At 38.6% G+C, this 23,796-nt stretch overlaps 1 protein-coding gene and 1 long non-coding RNA gene across 3 annotated transcripts in view; one reads left to right on the plus strand and one right to left on the minus strand.

The window, feature by feature from the left end:
- The first annotated feature begins 915 nt into the window (after positions 1-915).
- LOC125303129 (NACHT, LRR and PYD domains-containing protein 12-like) overlaps positions 916-23,796 on the plus strand; it is a 90,852-nt gene continuing 67,971 nt past the window's right edge. Inside the window, exons 1-3 of one of the 2 annotated variants that reach the window (XM_048256657.1) lie at positions 916-949; positions 1,705-1,830; positions 2,245-2,274. In XM_048256657.1, the coding sequence (XP_048112614.1) occupies positions 1,767-1,830; positions 2,245-2,274 (94 nt within the window). In that variant the 5' untranslated portion in view covers positions 916-949; positions 1,705-1,766. Of the gene's footprint in view, positions 950-1,321; positions 1,831-2,244; positions 2,275-23,796 lie in introns of those variants that run through there. The other variant, XM_048256656.1, reaches the window with a different exon arrangement.
- On the minus strand, positions 9,597-11,323 carry LOC125303132. Its single transcript, XR_007195021.1, has 4 exons — positions 10,695-11,323; positions 10,233-10,340; positions 9,842-9,893; positions 9,597-9,686 (listed from the first exon to the last, which is right to left on the minus strand). It is a non-coding gene; the product is annotated as an uncharacterized LOC125303132 (long non-coding RNA).

Raw genomic sequence — 23,796 nt, forward strand, 5'->3', positions numbered from 1 at the left:
CCGGTCAAAAACAAAACTAGTTATTGCTACTGCATGCCCAAACACTGAGCTACATCCACACAGATTTCTATGTGCCTACTACATACTATTTTAATCCAATGAAAATGACTGAAAAACACCACCTTCCCTTGTTTAATACTTAAAAAACATTAATACAATATTGTATGTACAGAAATGAAAAATGATTGATACCAAATGCTTATACAAAACAGGTTTAGTAATGTCACTCTTTTTGCCGTTCTTCCAACTGTATAGGGATTTGTGAAAAATCGTTGAAGTCATCAAGTACAAACTTGTAATGGTATTAAGAACATGTTTGCCATCCATCCAACAATGTTTTGGCTGGCTATGAATAAAACGTTTCATGATATTAATGCCAAACATTGCTTCCCAGATAAAGTGTTTTCCAGGCTGTAAAACCGAACTGAAACAGGGCTGAAATATGAAATCATACATACATACCTAAAGAGAAATACTTGACAAGCTTGGTTTTGGGACCCATTTATATAGACAAGGTTTGAACAAAATCTACCATATCTGATTTGACACGGAATGACCCGCTCCTGGTGGTATTATGGAAGGTTTTGAACAGAAAAAGGGATTATGTGTATATTTATGTTTGTATAATAACTCCCTTGATCCTGTCTTTCTAGAGGATATTGATAACCACTTTGGAATATTCAGATTTCAGATTCAGTTTTTGTGTAATGACATGTAATGTCCATGAGTTTCCAGCTATTGAAACATTACATATGTAGAGAAATAAAGTCTAAGAAAGGCATTTGACGATCTGATGTTTGATAGACTGGTCTTTCTGTAAGTGTTACTGTTCCACGTGTAATCCCCACACACACACACACACACAGACACTTTAAGAGGAGTTACATCATCACAACTTCAAAGAGAAAGAAGAGACAGGAACTCTAGAATTCCAGTGCTAAACACATAGGTCTGTACTAACTTTCTTCACACTATGCTCTGCACTGCTGCTTTTAACATATTTCTTTGTTAATAATATTCGTAAGACAGTTAGAAATAACTATCTGCTGGAGTTGATGCCAAAATATCTACTATGTATGTATTATGGTATTTTTTAAGTTTAAGATTAAGTTTAATACAACATGCTTTACATGCGTAACCTGAAATCTATCACTACTGTAGTAACCCTTCTCTCTTCTGTTGCTCACCATATAACACTGCACAGGTACAGTATTTATCTGTTTTCTCCAGCTGGTCTTTAAATTGCGAACTATTTGTTTCTCAGCAAAGGCCACGACGAAACGGTAACAAATTAATGTAAAGAGAGGACGAATGAAGCCAGTAGTGAAGTTTTTTTTTAAAATTATTTTGGCTAGTAGCCATATAATAAGCGGGATAATGTATGTAACGCCGGACATTATTGATCAAATTTCCCGATAATGACAAGCGTTCAATACATTATCCCTTACTTGATGTTCTAGTTCTTTTTAAGTGTTCATATTTCCATTACAAAATATGAATGAATATGTAACCGTATTGTATATCAACTTAGTAGTCATTTTTTTAAGCCTCTTTTTAACTACTCAAAAAAACGTGCACAGGAAAGTCCCATTTTACTTACATATGGATCATGCCATACTAAGACATCCATGTTGATCCTTGGTGTGTCACAAACTAAATCATTTCTAAATCCTCACTGTGTGTGTTGTTTGATTCCTTGTATAGTGCGCCACAGGGTAGCTGAACCCCAGACCCCAACTTCGAGCAACATCGCCGTGTTAGGCAACATGGGGACAAATGTCACTGCCACCACCACCACTGGCAACGTCACATTTGGAAACGTCTACTTTGGTTGAGTAGTTTACGTTTTTTAAGTTTCCTTGCATGTTCTTTTTATCAAGTATAGGGCTTCTAATGTTGCAGTTATTTGCAGTTGCATGTGAACACCCCTTAAGAATCATATCCCACCCAATCTAAAAATATATACTTTTGATTTCTTTTGTGAAAAGATCTTTCATTGTACACTACTTATTCTCACCAGTACTCAGACTTAAACAGAGGTAATAATGACTTGATTAGATTACTGCTGTAGTCATTTCATTGTTCAAATAGACTTGGGGCATGAGTACAGTACTTCTCAGTCTTGGCCACACTTCAGAGGAATACATTCAAAGAATAACTTTAACAACTTGATTATAATTGTGAAACTTTTTTTAGTGGCCTGTAACAAAGTGTCATGACAAATTCTGTCTCTTTGCCTCCTAGGACCCCCACCAGCTCCTCCTCCAAACAAAGGTATTCTACTATAACACACTGACATTTTAATATAGTAGACATGATCTTATATTAAGAATGAATTGAACAGTATTTAAAAAAAAAAAAACTTGTGACCTTACCCCAAAGTAAAAATAGAAAGTGGACACATACAGCGCTGTGATCCACACCATCTACAGTGGTAGTGCATGCAAAAATGGCTGCTGCACTGTCACTGCTTGAGCAGCAGGGGGCAGTGGAGTGCACACAACAGCAGTGCATCAAAAAGTGACAAATGTTACATCGTGCAATACCAGGTCAGGATGAGATACAAGTATGGATAAAAGCTGAGGTTGGTTCCTTGGTGCTACAGACAAAAAGTGTCTCAACCAGAGACGTAAATGGAGAAAGTTTGGCAAACTCAGTTTCAGCTGTGATTGGTTAAGAGCTATGTGACTAATGCCATGTTGTAACCTAACTTACCTAGCCTTCATGGGCTTCAGAAAAACCTTTTTCCCAGTGAAAACATCATCATTCCGCATCATTCACGTCACGTAGGCTAATGTGTGAGTCAGAGTTGCCCAGTTAGGGGCTCGTCATCACTTTTGTCGTCACGTTGTAGTTCTTGTGTAGTCCATGTGGCCTTTCATGTCCAACAGTTTTAATGTGAACTTGGGAATTTGCCGTTTTTGTCACTTGAAAGCTGCATATCTTTCTTTCACAAGCGTCTTACACTATATTTTAAGTAAATACAGTTGTTTATTTAGGATTAGTGAGTGTTTGTTTTAACCTTTGTTGTGGCATCCGTGTTCACACATTCCGACGGCAAAGCACATGAACACTTGCTGTGGGAAAAACAAAGTAGCCACGGGGGCGGTCCTTGTCATTCCGAAGTGCCATGAATGCACCATTATTAGACATTCTCTGGTGCAGATTTGTCCATCCTCCCTCAATTCCTTCCGTCCTGCTGTCTTAACCCCTTCTTCTAATATTTTTTGTGAAGAAAACAGGAATGTAAGGAGGATGGACGAATCAAGGGGAGGCAGATATGAGAAATGAGATGTCACGCTCACTCATGTATTAAAAGACGTCCATTAGGCCTACTGATGATGCGGCGCATCACCTCTTCGGCTAGAATAAACAGACCATTTTACACGCAAATGGCAGAGAATATGAACTTATCCCAAAGCCTAAAAATATCATATGAACATGGACTATTCCCACTTATTGACCCTGATAATGACCCTGGTAATATTTGACAGTTCTCGAGACACGAATGAACTCTCATTCGACATTTTACTATAGGCTACAACAATTCAATAGCCTACCTTAGAACACCAGAGGATTACGTTTCAAGGCAATAGGCCTACTTGGTCTCCTTGGGACAGGCACTTTTGGGAAACAAAAGTAGGCTACCTGTTCCAAAGAGAACAAGTATTAGGCTACTCAAATAGAATGCAAGAGTTGTAAAGAAATATGTGCAGCATGCTAATGATGCTAAGCGGATTTAATAGTAATTTAGCTAGTCGTCTTCTACAGTATGCGTCCTTGCTTTGTTTTTTGTATTTGGATTATGTTGGCCGAGTAGCAGAAGAGGGAGAGAGAGCGCGGCAAGGAGAGGGGGTTTACATTATTTTTTGACAACTTAGGCTACCGGTAGGCCTAAGTAAAGCGGGAGATGTGTTGCTTGCGGCCGCATAAGCTGCAAAGCACTGAGTGAAACACTATAGAAAGAGTGTATTCTGCCTTTTCACACCACACAGGTTTGTGGAGTGTCGCGAATGGCATTGTCGTTATAGCCCTAAAAGGTACAAAAAAAAAAACAACTAAGCCTTGCAGTTGTGTATATAGCTCTATCAATTATGTTTGACACACATGTAAGAATCATTGTCATTGTTATGTAGGCTAGGCTAGGCTACTGTAGGCCTGTACATGTAGTGTTATGCTATCTTATTATGCAGAAAGCAGTTGAAGCAGCTGGAATAGCAATGTTAGTCAACCTTATTTAGTTTTACTCCAAAAATAAATGTTGGGGAAATCGTTTTTCTGGCATGTCATCAAATATTACAGTGCAACCGAAAGTTTTCAGACCCTTTCAAGTTTTCCATATTTTTGTTTTGTTTCATCTTAAAATGGATTCAATTCATTTTCCCATCAATCTACACACAATGCTCCAATAGTCCACAAACAAAACACTGGTGTTTGGAGTGTTTTGTAAATTGCAAAAAAAAAATATATATATATTTATATCCCATTTACATAAGTATTCAGACCCTTTGTTATGATGCTGGCAATAGACCTTATGCACAAAAGGCTTTTTAGGTAGCTTATTTGTTTCCAGTGAAGGAGTGTTGTACCTATAAGCTATTGTTAATGTAATAAATGTCTACACAGACCCGGTTGGTTGTTGCACCTAGTGAATCACCACATTATGATGTAAAAGGATTAATGCGTGGCGTGCGTTAAAATTGTTATTATTGGGCAAACAATATTTTCATTGTCGGGGTGAACATGTAAGGAGCAGAATATAACAAAAGATGCCGTTACAACACAGCTAACGCTCCACTGGAAACAAATGAGCTACGTTGTGACCTTCGTTTACACGCAAACAGAGAATGCGCCTCTGAAAACGATTCTTTTTTAAAAACGCCTCTGAAAACGATTCTTTTTTAAAAACTCCGGCCAGTGTGGAGATTTTGGAAAACTTTGTGTGTACGTTTGCATGTAAACTGAAAAGAGTTTTAGGCAGCCAACGTCATAGTATGCACCAGAACTTGCACCTGCACCAAAGTGCGACCTATGTTTACATTTTCTACGGATATCATGGATTTCAGAGTAGCAATCACATTTATGTTGGTGCAAACCCTTGTCTGTTGCTTTTGCAGTTCAAACTTACAGGTGTGCACAATGTTATTTTTGAGAACGGAGAGGGTGAAATGTCCCTTTATGAAAATAACCGGCCACGTATAAACATAGCCTATGGTTTCACAGCTGATGGTGTATGTATGTCAGAGTGAAATCCAAGCCTCAAGGTTGGAGAGAATTGTCTATAGACCTGCGAGGCAAAGTTGTGTGAAGACAGATTTGGGGAAGGATAAACATTTCTGCAGCATTGAAAGTGCCCAAAAGCACGGTAGCCTTCATCATTCTCAAATGGAAAAGATTTGAAACAACCAATAGTCTTCCTAGATCTGGGAGAGATTCCCCAAAGCATCGTAAACACTCATAGATCTATGAGTGATCCAGAGTTCTTGTTACTGGCTAAGAACATCTTAACAGGTACTTCTCACTGAGGTCACCATTAGGACAAACAGGGGAATTACAACTTAGAATATAATTATCCAACTTACGTTCATTCTTAATTGTAATTACTTGTGATGAATCAGATTTTAGCGTGCAAAATAGCATAGCTTACATTTAATGGTCATAATAATGTGATTTATTAGTGGACAAAAATACAATTAAGTTATGAAACGAGATGTTGCCAGAATAGTTTGGCATTGTCTTTGTGTAAGTGTAGGCTCTCTTTTATTAGGCCTATGAGGTAAAAGCATAGAAAGGAACATTTAATCTGTGCTGTGTCAAAATCTAAGCCTAAGCCTACACATTTCCTCACTTTCTTACTCGCCCTATTTCTTACCTTCAGACGTCTTCTTAAGTGACACCACAAAACATTATTGCACAGGCAGCACACACAGTTGGACTCTCACAAGTAAAGAACTGCATGACCGATGTACCGAGTAGCCTAAGCTATAGCCTAAGTATACTGTATGTTCATATATCTTCCAACAAACATAAAAACGGAGCAACAATCTAATCTGAAATAATTACAATTATTTATGCCTTACATGAAGATATCAAAGTTTTTCTATTTTCGTATTGATGTCAAAGTCAAAGTCAAAGTCTGCTTTATTGTCAATTTCTTCACATGTCAAGACATACAAAGAGATCAAAATTACGTTTCCCACTATCCCACGGTGGAGACAAGACATATTTTACCAATTAGGTCCACAAACATAACATTCAAGTAAACAATATAAAAAGTAAAAATAAGAAGGCACATAAAATGAAGAAAATAAGAGCAGCAAAATTTGAGTTGAAATTGTGCAATTGTGCATACAGTAGACAGTCAATATAATAGTGCAAAAGTCAGACCAATAAATGGCTGAGGTAGTTCTGTTTGACCTAAGTATGCAAGTGGCATAGTTGTGCAAGTTATGTAAGAGCAGCAGAAGTGTGTTCAGAAGTGTTTTCAGGACAACAACAAGTTGCAAAGTGTGCAAGTGTACAAGTGGAGTAGTGCAAGTGATGTGAATTAATGTGTAAGCTAGATCCGAAGTTTAAAGGTCTCATCTCATCGTTTTTTCATTAATTTTGCAGTGGTCTGTAGTATTGATGAATGCCCTGTGAGCCGGTTTTGGTGAAAAAAATGCTGTCCTGCGTCTGTTTCATGCTGTTCTAGTTTGGTGGGGAAGGTGGGTGGAGAGGAACGACTGGATTTTGCCTTTAGTCATGAATATTAATGACATGCTAATGAATTCACCTCTGATTGGCTAACAGTACTATGATGCTTCCCCCAGTGCGTCCTCATCCGATTCTGCCTGTGCTATGCTCCATATTCAACTTTACAGTGCTAAAACCTGGCTAAAACTCGAGTCAAAACTGTTGCACAAAATGTCTTCAGAGATACAACTTCATGTGTTTGATCCTAGTATCCGAGTAGGAAGAAGAACCGCTTCCTGATCGTTTGTCGTGAACGTTGGTTTAATAGAATGGTAACAATTGTCTGTCAGCTTAAAATTTCTCCTAAAAGAGGTGAACGTTTGTGACAATCGTCATCTTGCTTTCAAGTAATAAACAGTTGGAAACGTTTTAAAATAAAGACCTATTTCTTTACACAGTCAAAAGTCTTTGCAATCTTCCTAGTATATATTTTACTTCACAACACAGGTAAGCACCCTAAATGCAGTTCAGCCATTGACCTAGCCTGCTAATGCTATCGGAATAGATAGTTATGGTTTGAATTCCATGATACCATCATTGAAAGACCACTTGGTCATAGCCCAATATATATATAGATCTAAATGCAAACACACCTACCTAGCTATATTTTGGCTATAATATGGCTTTGATAGCCTGACATTGGCAGAGGTTAGCCTATTCAAGTTGTTTTCTGTCACGTATGACAGAAAAAGTAGCCTACTATAGGAATCTTAGTATTTGGGGACTAAATATTACAGTAATCTTATAGGAATACTATAGTATTTGGACATACTATAGGTACTATAAGTCTACTATAGAAAAACTATAGCAGTTACAGGATATTATAGTTATTAGTACTACAGTATGTCCCAATTATTCCTATAAGATTACTATAATATTTTGTCCCAAATACTATAAGATTCTCATACTACTTTTTCGTAAGGGGATTGCTCATGTGGTTAGAAAAATGGGCAACACCAGTACCCCTGTTGTCTGGATGACCCTGTACCCAGGATTAGAACCAGTCTGCCTTAGCATAATGTCCTCCCTTCAAAATGCACTTAACATTCAACTATGACGACTATGGCCCTCTGTGAGACAGAAGATATGAAAGGTAAGATAAACCTTTAGCTTAAAAGGGACAAAAACTGATGTAACTCCTAAAACAAATATACAAAACAGGTCAATTTTCAATAAATAACTTTATTATATTTACATACAGCAGTGGTACTCAAAGTGTGGTCCGCAAGCTATCTCAAGTGTTCCGCAAGTAGATGTGGTAAAATATTATAGATGAGTTGTTTGCAATATTGAACCAACTTGTATGTAAATCCAAACAGTTCTGCAACACTGATGTAACCTATGCCAGTTTAAATCATATGAATCCTCTGACACCAAAAGCAAGGTGCAAAGACAATAAGCAAGGTGGTTCAGTGAGAAGGCCTATTGTGTAATTTACTGTTGAAGTAGGTCTACTGTTTTTTTTTTTTTGCTAGGTGGTCCGTGAAACACTGACAAATAGTAATATTGCAGTCTATTATAGTCTAAATAATGTAAACACAAAACAAGAACATCCAAACTATGCACAGAATTAACAATGTCCTCTTTTTGCCAGACGATGCAGACATCTGGCCTACAGATCCTTTGTAAGATGGTGCTGGGATTATTTAGGGGAAAAGGTCTGAGTTGTTGTTTCGGCTTGTATTGTCCTGGGGATCCGAAGGGACAACACACAAAACACATTCGTTGGCTGTGATGATTCTATTACATTGCTCTTTGATTGCGCTGGACCATAGGTGGAGCCATCAGGTGTTATTGTGGAGATGTCGCTTTCATCCTCCTCCTCCTCTTGATCAACCCGAGGTCTTCTAGCTGGCCTTGGATGAACAGGCTTGATGGCAGTAGAGATAGCAGGCCCCCATGCCCATGGTGTATCCGAAGTGCTTGTATCAATACTCTTACTTTTCATGAAGTATTCTGTTTGGGTACCTAAAGTAAATAAATGTGTATTACTGTCAAGTTTCAAGATACAAATAGTACACAGGACATTCACTATCTCACACAAAACTGTACTGGCACAATGGAAACAAAAATATTTTAGTGACTGTGGTAAGGTGTATGATGTACTAAGTAGCACACCCACAAGAAGACATTCGGTAATATCAATTCTATCTGTTATGCAATTCATGGGTTTCATCAGGTCCATTTACACAGGTGTATTAATCAAGCACCATGCAGTCTGCATTCATAATCGAGGAGCTTGATTTTATACACCTGTGGAAAGTGACCTGAAGAAACTCATGAATTGACTTTCCCAAACATTGACGAGCACATAAGAACCTGTATTAGCCTACTAGAAAAAGACTTCTAGAAACTAACTAGCACAACAATAAAAAAGTTAGATCACAAACCTTTTCTTCTAACGTGATGACCCATACAGAAAAATAATATATTCACATATATGCAGCTTGAACATATTCCAGTATAAGCACATCTATGTTAAATAAATATATTTACATCTATGTGAAATACATATATTTCCATGTATGTATCAATATATTTCAAAATATAAGTAAATATTCAATATTGGCCACTTTCTTATATTTTATGCATATAATTAAATATATTTAAATATATGGCAGTAAGAAGCATGATCACATGACCCTTGATGAAGATTCTGATCACATGATCTATATATTTCAGACATATTTCTCTAATATATTTCATATTCTTCTATGGTTTGATATTTTCCGCATTGATCATTAAATATTCCACTATTCTGTTTACTTAAAATTAACCATAGTATCAGTATAAAGAGGAAGAAACACACAACACTTCTGTTATCCTTTATTCTATTTTATTGAAAATATTTGTTTTTGTTATGGAACCTCAGTTCTGTCACTTTGGCATTTATTGCCTGGCCCAGCAATCTGGAGCGAGTGTCTGGCCTGGGAACTGCTTCAGGGTGGCCTCTGAATAAGACAGAACATATACAAATAGAACATGCAAAATATTAGTGACACAAATACAGATGCTAAAGTGCAGAAACACTGTTGTGTTAGCACGATAATTGGAGATAAATACAAAGTGAGTTGGAGAGAAAGACATACAAATAAAATAAACTCACCAATTATCGTCTTACATCCTCTCAGGGTCCAGGCATTCCCTCTAAGTGCCTCCTAAAAAATAGCACAATCAATTAGGACCTCAAATAGTTACAGTTTACTAACACAGAAAAGATCTATGATGGTGAGGCGAAAATGGGAAGCAGTCCACACAGACAGCCTAACACTTTTAAATGAGACAACACAACTAATACATCATATACACAGAAGAGAGAAGCACACAGATACACACTGAAAGGAAAAGTTAGTTTCATCCTCAAATTTTTACTAAACTTGTACAACCAAGAAGCTGCTATTTCATTAAAGTTAAACATGTAAATTTGAATGTAAAAGTTCACATCTATGAAAACACTCTACAAAACTTGTTGAATAAAAAGCCTTCAGACTCACAACCTCGTCTTGGAGAGCCATTATCGCCACCTCTTCTTTAGGTGGTTGTCAGTTCTTGGTTATCTCCCACAGCTCACACTCATAGAGAGCTCTACCAGCCTTCTCTGAAACCTGCAAGTGAACAGAATATACAGCATGAATAAGAGTGGCGTTGGTAAAGGGTATACTCGCGTAATATGTAATGTCCTGGGATATTCCCACTCATTAAGTGTCTCCCATCCGAGACTGCTATCTGAGACTGTAGGGAAGCTGTACCAACCATCATAGAAAGATATGGTTGGAAAGGTATATTTTCAGTTCACTTTGTGTCCCCAGTAGCTTGAAGCTAATTTCTTGTCATTCAAAAGATCAAAACTACTCAAACAAATGTATAAATTCTCAGAAACAAAAGGTTATGTTCTGCATTCGAAAATAGACCTTTAACAAAAAAGTTATATTCATAAGTACACATTAATTTTTGATTACCTTTAGTCTATGTGATGATGAAGCATCAACATTTGTCAGTGAAGCATACTATGGGTTGGGCTTGGGTCGTCTTGGTCTCAGGTCTTCTGGTCCATGTCCTTGATGTAGCTTGAGTGTTGCCTCCCTCTCTAAAATTAAAAAAAAGGGGTGTCAGTGCTCAAATGCACTACATGACCATACATGGTCCTTTTCGATACAATTCAACTTTTACATTTCCATAATTTAGCATGGGTGTGAATGGTTTTGCAAGAATGTCAGTGCACAAAGCATGACAAAGTAGTTTGATAGTGCACAAAAACAAAACACATTACTTGCAATACCATTTCCATGAAATTAAGCACAGTACTTGTGTCTTCAATTTCTACACGTCCACTCTAATACTCTCCAGCACATAACGTTACCACATTACATCCTATCTAAAAAAAAAAAAAAGCTAATGTTAGCTCTAAGTGTTGTCCATGATGCAACAATAGCAGCTAGCTAGCTAAACCACAGTGCATAGAGTGTCTACACCTTAGGCTAGTAATGTTAACCGTTACATTTTCTGTCTTGCATGACAAATCATAAGTTAGCTTCTATCTATCCTAGTGTTAATTTCGTCAGACGAGACAAGAGGAAATATGTTCGTCAACGACCTTTTTTTTCATGACTAAGACGAGACGATGACGAGACGGCAGTAGTCCTGAAACACTGACTAAGACTATCTTAAGATGCATTATTGTTGATGAAAAAAGACGAGACTAAAATGTTTTGCATGAAATAAAAACTAAGATAAAATCTCCCTTTATGTTCGTCTACAAAATGAGAAGACAGAATATCTAGCTGCTATCTTTTCAAAATATTCCGAATGAGTTCATACGCAACAGCTTTCCTGTAGGCTAGTCTACGTGCTGCTGCTGCAACCCTGTGGCTGCAACACGAAGCTACATGGAACAAGAACACTGGAGATTTCTGCCAGAGTTAGCAAGCTAACTACCTAAGCTTTATGCCACAATGCTACATACCCAGAAGTTGAAGCTTCTCTCATACAAATTAACATCCCCCAGAATGTCCATACGAAAATGTTCCGCATTTAATGTCAACTATTCATCTAGTTAGACTGATGATGCAAAGTTTGCTAGCAAGTAAGCTAATATGGAAAGTTCGCTAGCAAGTTAGCTATGGCTAAGATGGAGAGTCTGTTTGGGGAATGTGTTGTGTTTGGTATATATCGCCATCTAGCGGGGAAGTAAAACATTAATAGTTTGGCCCTCACGACAGTGTTTCTCAAACTTTTTCAGTTTCAGGACCACTTAACTAACCCTAGCTAAAAAAAAATAAAAAAAAGATTAGACCTACTTCAACAGTAGCCTATAATTAGTCTACACAATAGGTTCATTATTAGATTCATACTATAATAGATTCATACTGTATGATTTAAACTGGCATATCTTACATAGACAGTGTTGCAGAACTGTTTGGATTTACATACAAGTTATATTGCAAACAACTCATCTATATTATATTTTACCACGTCTGCTCGCGGACCACTTGGGATAGCTTGCGGACCACCAGTGATCCCCGGACCACACTTTGAGGAACACTGGTCTACGAATCAGAAATAATTTGTTCTAAAAAAAAGACTAAAATGTGTTGACTAAAACTGACTAAGACTAAGATACCTTTAGTTTTCTTTTGACTAAAACTAGACTAAAATGACGAGACTTTTAGTCGACTAAAACTTGACTAACAAAAATGATATTTGAATGACTAAATATGACAAAGACTAAAAAGGACATTTCGTCACAAGACTAAGACTAAGACTAAATTAAAAATAGGTGACAAAATTAACACTAACTATCCAAATATGGCCGGGAGACAGGTTAAATTGGTATTTCACTCTGTCTACAAGTCGTTTTCATTAATTGTCCAAACGTTTCTCAGTGAATTTATTTTTCAAACCCCTGTCAGGTGTAAAAAAAATAAAGCTAGCGCTGGCTAATTTATGCTAACGTTAATGTTACAGAAAGTAGCAAAGGTTAGCTTCCAGCTTCCACCAATAATACCATTTTTAATTCGGACATTAACTCCTGCAAATGTTATATGAAAGCAATTTAGCATACAATGAAGATCTACTTACCAGCAATTTTGACCACCATGGCCTCTTGGCTGCCTTCCTCCCCTCCACCACATTCTAGTTTCTAGCAAGATGTTGTCCCATAACGTTACAGAGCCGTTGAAAAAGTCTTCCTCATTAACGTTAGGTTTACTAATGCAGTCAGTCAGCAAAATGCTGGTTTTGCCCTCATACTCCCCGCCAATCCACTTAACCAGAGCAAACGTTTTACATTTGGACTAGTAGCTGTTAGTTATGCTAATGTAGTGAAAAAGCTGCAAACATTTTAACCGTTATTCCACGACCTTAGAGTATGTTGGTAGTGACGTATTTTGAAGTTGAAGGTAGCCTTTTTTGTAAACCCCACCCATCACTGCCTGTGTGCAAATAAGTTAATTGAATATATTCACCATATATGTTCATGTAAGATATCCACATATATGTTACATTGCTGGGTCCCACATATACTTGCATATATACATTCTTGTACTATATATGTATTAAATATATTGTAGCCATCTATTTAAATATAAGCTGGATGTAGCTGCATATATGTGAATATATTTTTCCCTTGATTTTTCTGTATGGGGACCTAATGTAGGCTAGAAAACTGTGTAGCCTGACATGAAGATGTGCTCTGGAAGACATACAAAACACTAAGTAAACAGCAAGTAATCAAACAAAACATCATTGTAGGCCTACAAAGGTCAATGTAATAATGGCAAGAAGACATAAATTAGACTAAAGTGTAAATACCTGGGCTCTAGTGATAGCAACTTAGCCTAATAGTGCACGGGTATTGTGTTTTTGATTTCCCTGTTTAGACTACAACAATACCTGTACTTAGTTGAGCATAAGATATTGTTGCTAATATTATTATTTGTGGTTTAACGCTTAGGTTAGAAGATTATAGGTTCAACAAGCTAAATCTCTGGGTAGTGTGGTCAGTTTCTTATGAGTGTAACGTTAGCTACACCAGGCACGTAACTGAAGCATTCCGTTTGCGTTATGTACTGCAACAATTAGCTTCCAATAGGCCTAATCAATGGAAGTAGCTACACCTGGCGTGTTAGTGGCCTGTAGGCTACGTTCGGGAAAATAGACAATTCCTCTAATGGATTTTACCAGAGCCCTTCCTATTAAACATTCTCTTGATTTTACACGTCACGAACAGAACACTTCAGTTACGTGCCTGTGTAGCTTTCTGTAATATAGGCTAGCCTAAGCCTAGCTTGTACCCTTTTCATGCAGGCTAACGTGAAGAATATGAACATGCTATTTTGTAACAGACGTTAGGTGGAAAAGTTTGTTTGTACTTACAGCCTGTGAGCTGGTGGTCGATCATCATGACGGTACAGAACCAGGTTTTCAGAACATCGATGCAAAACCACTTTCTAACTGTAGGCAGTGAGTGTGGTCGAAATGATTGGAACACAGAACTAATGTTGCACTACTTCGGTGGTGGTGTTCCAACGATAAATCCGAACCATTTCTTCCTCAACTCTTGTTTTTAAGGCAAGACATGCAACATTGATGTGTTATTGCCACAAATAACACAGGCACGATTCATATTCATTGGGAAGGGCTCTTTCTGATTCGCTTGTTTTAGTGTTAATTTCGTCAGACGAGACGAGAGGAAATATGTTCGTCAACGACCTTTTTTTTCATGACTAAGACGATGACGAGACAGCAGTATTGTCCTGAAACACTGACTAAGACTATCTTAAGATGCATTATTGTTGACGAAAAAAGACGAGACTAAAATGTTTTGCATGAAATAAAAACTAAGATAAAATCTCTCTTCATTTTCGTCTACAAAATGAGAAGACAGAATATCTAGCTGTTACGTTTTCAAAATATTCCGAATGAGTTCAAACGCAACAGCTTTCCTGTAGGCTAGTCTACGTGCTGTTGCTGCAACCCTGTGGCTGCAACACGAAACTACATGGAACAAGAAGACTGGAGATTTCTGCCAGAGTTAGCAAACTAACTACCTAAGCTTTATGCCACAATGCTACATACCCAGAAGTTGAAGCTTCTCTCATACAAATTAACATCCACCAGAATGTCCATACGAAAATGTTCATCATGTAATGTCAACTATTTAACTAGTTAGACTGATGATGCAAAGTTTGCTAGCAAGTAAGCTAATATGGAAAGTTCGCTAGCAAGTTAGCTATGGCTAAGATGGAGAGTCTGTTTGGGGAATGTGTTGTGTTTGGGCGTATATCACCATCTAGCGAGACGGAGTAAAACATTAATACTTTGGTCTACGACAGTGTTTCTCAAACTTTTTCAGTTTCAGGACCACTTAACTAACCCTAGCTAAAAAAAAAAGATTAGACCTACTTCAACAGTAGCCTATAATTAGTCTACACTATAGGCCTACTCACTGAACCACCTTGCTTATTGTCTTTGCACTTTGCTTATTGTGTGGATTCATACTGTATGATTTAAACTGGCATATCTTACATAGACAGTGTTGCAGAACTGTTTTTACATACAAGTTGGTTCAATATTGCAAACAACTCATCTATATTATATTTTACCACGTCTGCTCGCGGACCACTTGGGATAGCTTGCAGACCACCAGTGATTCCCGGACCACACTTTGAGAAACACTGGTCTACGAGTATGACAGTGGTCCAGTCAAATATTTTACTGTCTATGGTCAAATCCCAGCCGAGCTACTGTAGCTCGACTTACCTGTGCATGTAAACATACTGACTGACAAAAAATCAGAATGAGTAATTATAACAGACGAAAGTAGCCCTGTGGACACACAATATTGTTGGAAAATTGAGATGTGTGAAACACTATTTGACTCAAATGGTAATCAGAAATAATAAAAAAAAAAAAAAAGACTAAAATGTGTTGACTAAAACTGACTAAGACTAAGATACCTTTAGTTTTCTTTTGACTAAAACTAGACTAAAATGACGAGACTTTTAGTCGATTAAAACTTGACTAACAAAAATGATATTTGAATGACTAAATATGACAAAGACTAAAAAGCACATTTCGTCACAAGACTAAGACTAAGACTAAATTAAAAATAGGTGACAAAATTAACACTAGCTTGTTTTTCCGTGTATTTTCTTTCATTGGCTAATGCGGGCAATGGGGGTAGAAGATAATTTTCACGTGCAGCATGCATATGCAACTTGGAGTGAGCTATAGTATTTCGAAAGTAACAAGTATTAAACGGTTTCTCAGTGAATGAGACCTTTAAACGGTAGGCCTAGCTGTGCCTGTGAAGTGCAGTCACCTGACATAACACCATAAAATTAAAGGATATTTCAGAACTATTAACGTGGACAGCTCCCCTCAAGAGCATCTTGAGAACAGTGCACGCGCGTTCACACTACGAGCATCTTTGGGAAACAATCGGGAAAACCAAAAAAACAATCTTAAGATCGTAGAAAACCCCCGTAAATGCGTTTATCCATCGTTATTGGGAAACCGGGCCCTGGCCTCCCAGTCAAACTGAGTAATTGGGGACAGGTCAGTCAGGCAATCAAGGTCTAAATGGTCTAGTGTTAATTTCGTCAGACGAGATGAGACTAAATATGTTCGTTAAAAAACTTTTTTCATGACTAAGACGAGACTAAGATGAGCACCAATGTCCTGAAACAAGACTATATTAACATGCATTATTATTGACGAAAATGAAAAGACAGAATATTTAGCTGTTACTCTTTGAAAATATTCCGAATGAGTTCATGCGCAGCAGCTTTCCTGTAGGCTAGGCTACTGTACGTGATGTTGATGCAACCCTGTGGCTGTAACACGAAACTACATGGAGCAAGAACACCGGAGATTTCTGCCAGGGTTAGCAAGCTAACTACCTAAGCCTTATGCCACAATGTGATATACTCATAAGTTTCAGCTCCTCTCATACATATACGAATTACCATCCCCCAGAATATCCATACGAAAATGTTCAGCAAGTAATGTCAACTATTTAACTAGTTACAGTGATTGTTCTGATGGACATTAACTAGATCTTGAGGTCAACTAAAAGCTGTTGCCGCTGAGGGACATCGGTCAGAATGTGCACACCAAAATGTTCTTCCAACAGGTTTATTGCAGAAATCCACAGATGGCTGATCCCAATAAACAGGTCTATGTGTATGGGTGTGTAAGTGTGTGTGTGTGTGTGTGTGTGTGTGGTTTTGCAGGAGGTAATAGAAAGAGAGACAATAATCAGCTATGTGCTAAATACAAATAAACATAAGCTACAACATGAACTATAGCCTATACATGTCTGCTGCATGTTATAATAGCAACCTAGCTTAGCTGAACATAGCATGACCTCACCACATTAACATTAGCACTATTGATTAGCATGTAACAGGTAAGTAAAGCATAATATGGTAAACAAGTCACGTAGGCATACATAATAATGAACATGGTACTATTCGACATTCAAATGGAATAAGTCCACACTTACAGCATAAGCATTTCACTCGCGGTAAACATGCTGTAGTGGCAAAATTTCGTTCTTGGGGTTCATTAAATTAAACCACTTCGTGTGGGCAGCCTAAGGATTTTTTGACTCGTCTTCATATCCAATGCTTCACCGTTATTCATTTTACTTTCAGTGTACTCACGGACCAGTTGAGTTTCTTTTTGTTTTCTTTAATTCTTGAAGTCTTGGTAACACAAAAGTATCTTGGTACAAACAAAAAGGGGTAAAATAAAACAGAAACATCACTTGGTTAGACTATATATTCATCTTCTTTTAAGGCACGGGACACAAGGACACAGAAGCGCGGTGAAAAAGCTACAGTATGTGCCTTCATTGCTGCACGCACGTCATAGTCCAGGCAATCTGTGAGAAAAAATCACCCAACCCAAAACTAATTGCAACAGAAATATTTTTTGTTGTATTCAGTTCATGAAACCTTCCCATATCACATACCAAAAGTCCATGAAAATCCAAGTGGTGGAACATTGTCAAAATTGGAATTATTTGTGCATAGGTCAATGGCGAAAAGCTGCACCTTTGGCAGTTTTATTGAACTTTCATAGCACAGGGGATATGTGAAAATTAGGTCAAATTCTTTTATAAAGGCATGAAACTTGGTGAACTTGTAGCCTACAGTTTGGAGCCCTGAACATTTTCAGATATAAAACCATTATCAAAAAACCCTAATGGTCGCCATGGCAACCATTAAATGTTCCACTATAACTGAATTACGCCTATATTCTTCATTATATCTCCTGAACTAAACATGGTATCTCAGAACAAGTGATGCCTACAGGGATGAGCAGTATTTATTACATGTATTCCATATTTCAAATACAAAATATATCGTATATTCGTAATTTGTATTTGACTGGGTTGAAAAAAACGTCTTCGTATTTTGTATCAAAATACTTTATAAGTATGTATTTTTGTAGTTTAAAATATTGAAAAATATTCTTGGTAAAACCAATACTTTTGGTGATGTGATGACATCATAACTGACTGGTGCTGACTTAGAAATATGCCCACACTTGATAATATTGAGATTCAGGAAGATGATCCAGTGCAAGTTGAGTAGGCTAACTTTAGGCGGGTCAATATAGGGTTCAACATCACAAAAATTGATACAAAAGTATTTTTTATGGATTCTGGTACTGTTAGACATGCTAAATAACATACTAAAAATCTAGTAAAATCTGACCTTGAGAAATGATGCCCACCAAAATGGCTGCCAAGAGGTTAGAATGGCTATGGGCCCTATCATGACAGTCAACAGCACGGCGCAAAGCGTATAATCATCATGATGCAACACATATTTCTATTGTACACTCAAGTTTTTCGTCATGCCTGTCTCTTTTATTGAGCAATGCACCAAGGGGTGTAGCCATTAACGACCTAAAGAGGGGTCTAGCGCATTATCTAAAAATCGCTATCGTACACTACCTAAACGCATTACGCCACTGACCAAGAAATACCTGGTCAGAAATCCATGGCCAGTTGTTTATATGTTATTTAAGAGTGCATTATCAACAGTGATGGGCGGGTGCACAACTACACCCTGCTTTACTCGTCCACAGGAACGTGCACCAGCGCACATCCATGCAAAACATTACAAATTACACGATTACAATGGAACATAATTATAATAAAGATATCAGGAAATACGTCTCACAATGAGTAGTTATTAACCATCATTTGCAAATTGTTAATGACAGTTAAAAGTGAATAGGCGAGAGGCACATATGGAGTACATCTAAAGATGCACTGTCACAAGATGTAAGCAACTCCTCTGCAGGATAAATATCCTTAGGTTTCTTATTCAGTCATTTAAACACTATTGGGGTAAGTGTTGTCTTTTTCAGGCTATTTTGTCAATGGTAACCTATTGTCAGTCAGTAGCGTAATTAACTGTTTTGTCGTTGACTATGACACCACAGAGAAGTTAGTTTTACTTTGCCAATGAGTTTAAATAATAGACGAGTGCAGATGCGTTTATAGGCTATACTATGCTAGGTTTTAGTAAAGCATGGTTTAGTGGAATACCTGTTCCACACGGTCTCAGCAGATTCCTTCAAATGCGCCGCTGACTATCACAATACTGATGCGCTGTTTGAAGTCCAACTCCTTGCTGTTAAAGGGAATGACAGATGTCACTTTCATTGGTTTAAAGGATGTTACCCAAAAAAACACACCCATGACTAACTAAGAAACATAAGATCCACCTTTTTTGTGCCAGGTGCCGGACTTTTTGAAAACAAAACCACCCAATGTGGACTGGACAAACCCCTAAGCTATTTGCTAGTGACCATGCGTATTAGGCAAATATAGCCCTATATCTCAATTACTATTCAGCCCACGGGTGAATCTGAGGACAAATGATGGTCAAAATAAACAATAATATGATTTTAAATGTTAACATTGAACATTTTGGAATGCTCTACCTTTTTCAGCGATATTAAAATCAATGTGTTTTAATACAGAGTAAATGCAATACAGGAATATGTACCATGTCCAAGGCATGGAGGAAGATAATACTTAACTGGTATTATATCTCATCTAGAGGGCATATGCTTTTAGAAAATATATAGTTTAGGGTGGTTAATCTATTTTCCCTGGACATTATAGGCCAAAATGTATCCACTTTACACTAGATTCGCCTTTACAGAATAGAGGGCAATGTATTGTGCATGGCATGGAGGAAGATAAGACATGTTTTAAATTGTGTCCATAGACAGTATAGGCTAAAATGTATCCGCTTTACACTAGATTCGCCTATACAGAATATAGGGCAATGTATGTGCATGGCATGGAGGAAGATGGGAAATGCCTTAAATGGTGTTATATCTCCTCTAGAGGGTTTTGTGCTTTCAGAAAATATATAGTTTAGGGTGTTTAATTTGCTTTCCCTAGACAGTATATGTCAAAATGTGTCCGCTTTACACTAGATTCGCCTATACAGAATAGAGGCCAATGTATTGTGCATGGCATGGAGGAAGATGGGACATGTCCTAATTGGTATCATATCACTTCTAGAGGTTATATGCTTTTAGAAAATATATAGTTTATGATGTTTAATTTGTTTCCCTTAATAGTGCAGGCCAAAATGTATCAGCTGTTCACTTGATTTGCCTGTACAGAATAGAGGAGTATGTATTATGCATGGTATGGAGGAAGATGGGACATAAGTTGATTAATGCTATATTTCATGTACAGGGCATATGCTTTTAGAATATGTATAGTTTTGGGTGTTCTATGATTTTGGTAAAACCATGACCCATGCATAGGCATGAATTTTATTAATCTTAAACTATATTTATTAGTATAGCATGCACCTTTTGCTAGACGTCACAACAATAGTCACCTCTTTGGAGGCTAGCTGCAGTTATCTGCACCTTTCTGTCGAATTTGGACAATATCATGTCCATCTTCAACTTTGCCTTTACAATTTTCCTTCATTCATTCACTTACATAAACATACTGTGCTGTCTAATTACTGTTTTAGCCAAAATTGTGCAAAGTAAAGAGGGATCATACAGGCCCCTCTGATTGGACAGACAGTCTATCAGTCAACCCCCAGACAAGAGGTCAATAACTATACAAGTCTATAAGTCTGGGAAAATTATGGACTGATACTTTCATGTGATATACTGTATATGATTCAGTGACCTATAAATCAGACCACCAAAAACACTTTCCTACTGTAGGCTGAATAATGCTTAACTATGTGTTTGTACAACTTTAACATTGTGGAACACGTAAATGCAAAAACACACTGGCTCTATTTAAAGATTGAACAACCATTTCCATTCCATTTCCAAAATAAAAAAAATAGACATCAATTAGCAACAAACCAGTCTGAAATAAGCCTGAGAAATGTACTAACTCTTTGGAAATAAAAAAATGTTCCTTAACAATGCAATATTCTAAAATTCCATGTTAAGTTAGATGGGGTCAGATATTCTTTAGAATGCTTATTCTACAACATTCTAATTACAGTTTTGTCAGTACTTGCTGAAGGATAATGCATAAAACAACCCTCATTTTAACATATTTCCACCAACTGGATTTTCATGGACTTTTACTATGGTGTTTAGATCACCAATTTAAATATAAAAATGTGAAAATCAATTCTGTTGCAATTTGTTTTGGGTCAGACCTTACTTTGCCTAGACTATCAACTCACCAGCATGTCTCTCCTACTAAATCACACATATTCCTTAGAATTCGGTTAACCAATCAAAATGCAGCATTAATCACACAGTTCTAAATAAGCATATGCAAATTATAACTAATCTGAAACAATACTAAATATTATTCTGGCATATCTAAATATTCATTATTCATTCAAAATATTCCTCAAAATTACTTTCAATAATTTGGCTCTAACACATGCACTCGTGGTAAATGCACGTGTGAATCACGTGTCTCACGCTTATACGATATTTCCTCAATTACGACACATTACACAGAACATAATACAGATACTCACTTGTTACTGAACGCACACAAGTTGAAAATACACCTTAAAACACTATAACAATCATCACATAAACAGCACACTCAGTAAATTAACGCAAGCTCTCTCCAGAACTTTCCTCTTCCTCTGTATTAACAAACCCAACGTTCTGAACTCCCAGAGGGCAGCGTGCTCTCTGATTGGCTGGTTGGAGGCAAGCAACACGACTGATCTAGAGTCGGCCCTTTGTTACAGCCACCCTCAAATTTGTCCCTTCAAATTTGTCACCCACAGAAGGGCTGACGGAATCTGTGTCCATGTCCGTATCCGGTATGGCAGGAAGGGCAGGTCGGGTATAAGATTTGTCCTTGACCTGGACAACAGCAGTCCGAACTCTTCCATCTGCCCCATGGATGAGGCTTGTGACGCAGCCAAGTGGCCACAGGGCCCTTGACAGCTGTGGGTCCACCACCATAACGATGGTCCCCAGTTGCAGCTGAGAAGTATCCTTGTGCCACTTAGAACGGGTCTGTAGAACCGGGAGGTAGCGCTGAATGAAGTGAGTCCAGAACTGTGGTCAGCTAATATCTGGGCATGTCTCCAGCGGCGGCGACTCAGCAGCTCTGACTCGGAGTACATTGCCTGTGGCAGTGAAGGGTCCAGCCGGCCCATGAGGAGCAGGTTGGGGGTTGCTGGATCTACAGTACATCAGCCAAGTTTGTGGACACATATCCAAGAGGCTTGTGGAGGGACTCCCTCGACCTCTCAATACAGTCCGCAGGACTTCTTCTGAGACAGGCTGAGGCTGGATGGTGGCGTACAATGCAGCCTTCACCTCACTTCTCTTTCCCAGACACCCCCAAAGTGTGGTGCAGCTGGGGGGTTGAACTGAAAAAGAATCTGGTACTTGGCTAGATGAGTCTGGAGGGTGGGGTGCATTGATTTGAAGGCCTCCTGCAGCTCATGCTCACCCCCATGGAAGTTAGTCCCCTGATCTGACAGGAGCTCCGCAGGCTTGCCTCTCCTGGCGATGAATCTGCGGAGGGACATCAGGAAGGAGTCGGTGTCAAGACTAGACAGAACATCCAAGTGCACAGCCCGAGTTGTCAGGCACTTAAACAAGATGCCCCATCTCTTCACGTGACGCCGGCCTACTTTTACTGAGAATGGCCCAAAGCAGTCCATACCAGTGGAGAAAAAAGGAGGCTTAATCAGTCTCAATCTCGCTGGAGGTTGACCAGTCTGCGCAAGAGTGCTGATGGCGCTTGACTGCTTCACGGCCCTGCAGGATTCAATATTTGCGGCGCAGCTCTGCAAGCAGCCGCTCTGCAAGCAGCCGCTCTGCCCCAGGGTGGTGCAGGCTCTTGTCTGTGGCCTGAATGATGAGCTGAGTGACTTTATGTCGGGGGTCCAGGACCACTGGGTGGATGGTATCCAGGTCTAGCTGGTCGGTGCGGCGTAGCCTCCCTCTGACACGAATTAGCCTCATGGTCTCATCATACTCCGGGGCAAGGCAGCGAAGCCTACTGGTGGCAGACACAAGTTTTCCAGCTTTCAGGAGGCCAAACTCTTCAGGAAAGCTCTCCTGCTGGGCTGTGCTGAGAACTTCTCTCTCTGCTTCCCGGTAGTCTTCTGCAGACAGACTAGCCTGGACTGCCGCCGCCCCGTGACAGGCTCTAGCTACAGCCTCTGTGAGCTACCCAAAGGAGGAGAATTGGGCAGCATCAGGCAGCACTAATGTTGAAGCAGTCCTGGAAAAACAGCACACTGTGGATCTTTTCAGTTCTGCAGCGTCTTCTGTGTCTCTCCCTGAAGGCTGTTGCAGAAAGGCTGGACCTTGACTCCATCTGCTGTTGCTAGCCAGCTCCAGCAGTGTCCTTCCCGGCGTGATGTCGTCAGCTGGGTTGTTGGCTGTATCCACGTATCTCCAAGCGTGGGCATCAGTCAGCTCCTGGATCTCGGCCACACGGGTTCCGACAAAGACCTTGTATCGACAGGAGTCTGATTGGAGCCAGGTGAGGACTGTGGTTGAGTCAGTCCATAGGACGACATCGTGGATAGGTACAGTCAACTCTCTCTG

The sequence above is a fragment of the Alosa alosa genome, chromosome 11, assembly GCF_017589495.1.
Source record: "Alosa alosa isolate M-15738 ecotype Scorff River chromosome 11, AALO_Geno_1.1, whole genome shotgun sequence".
NCBI lineage: Eukaryota > Metazoa > Chordata > Actinopteri > Clupeiformes > Clupeidae > Alosa > Alosa alosa.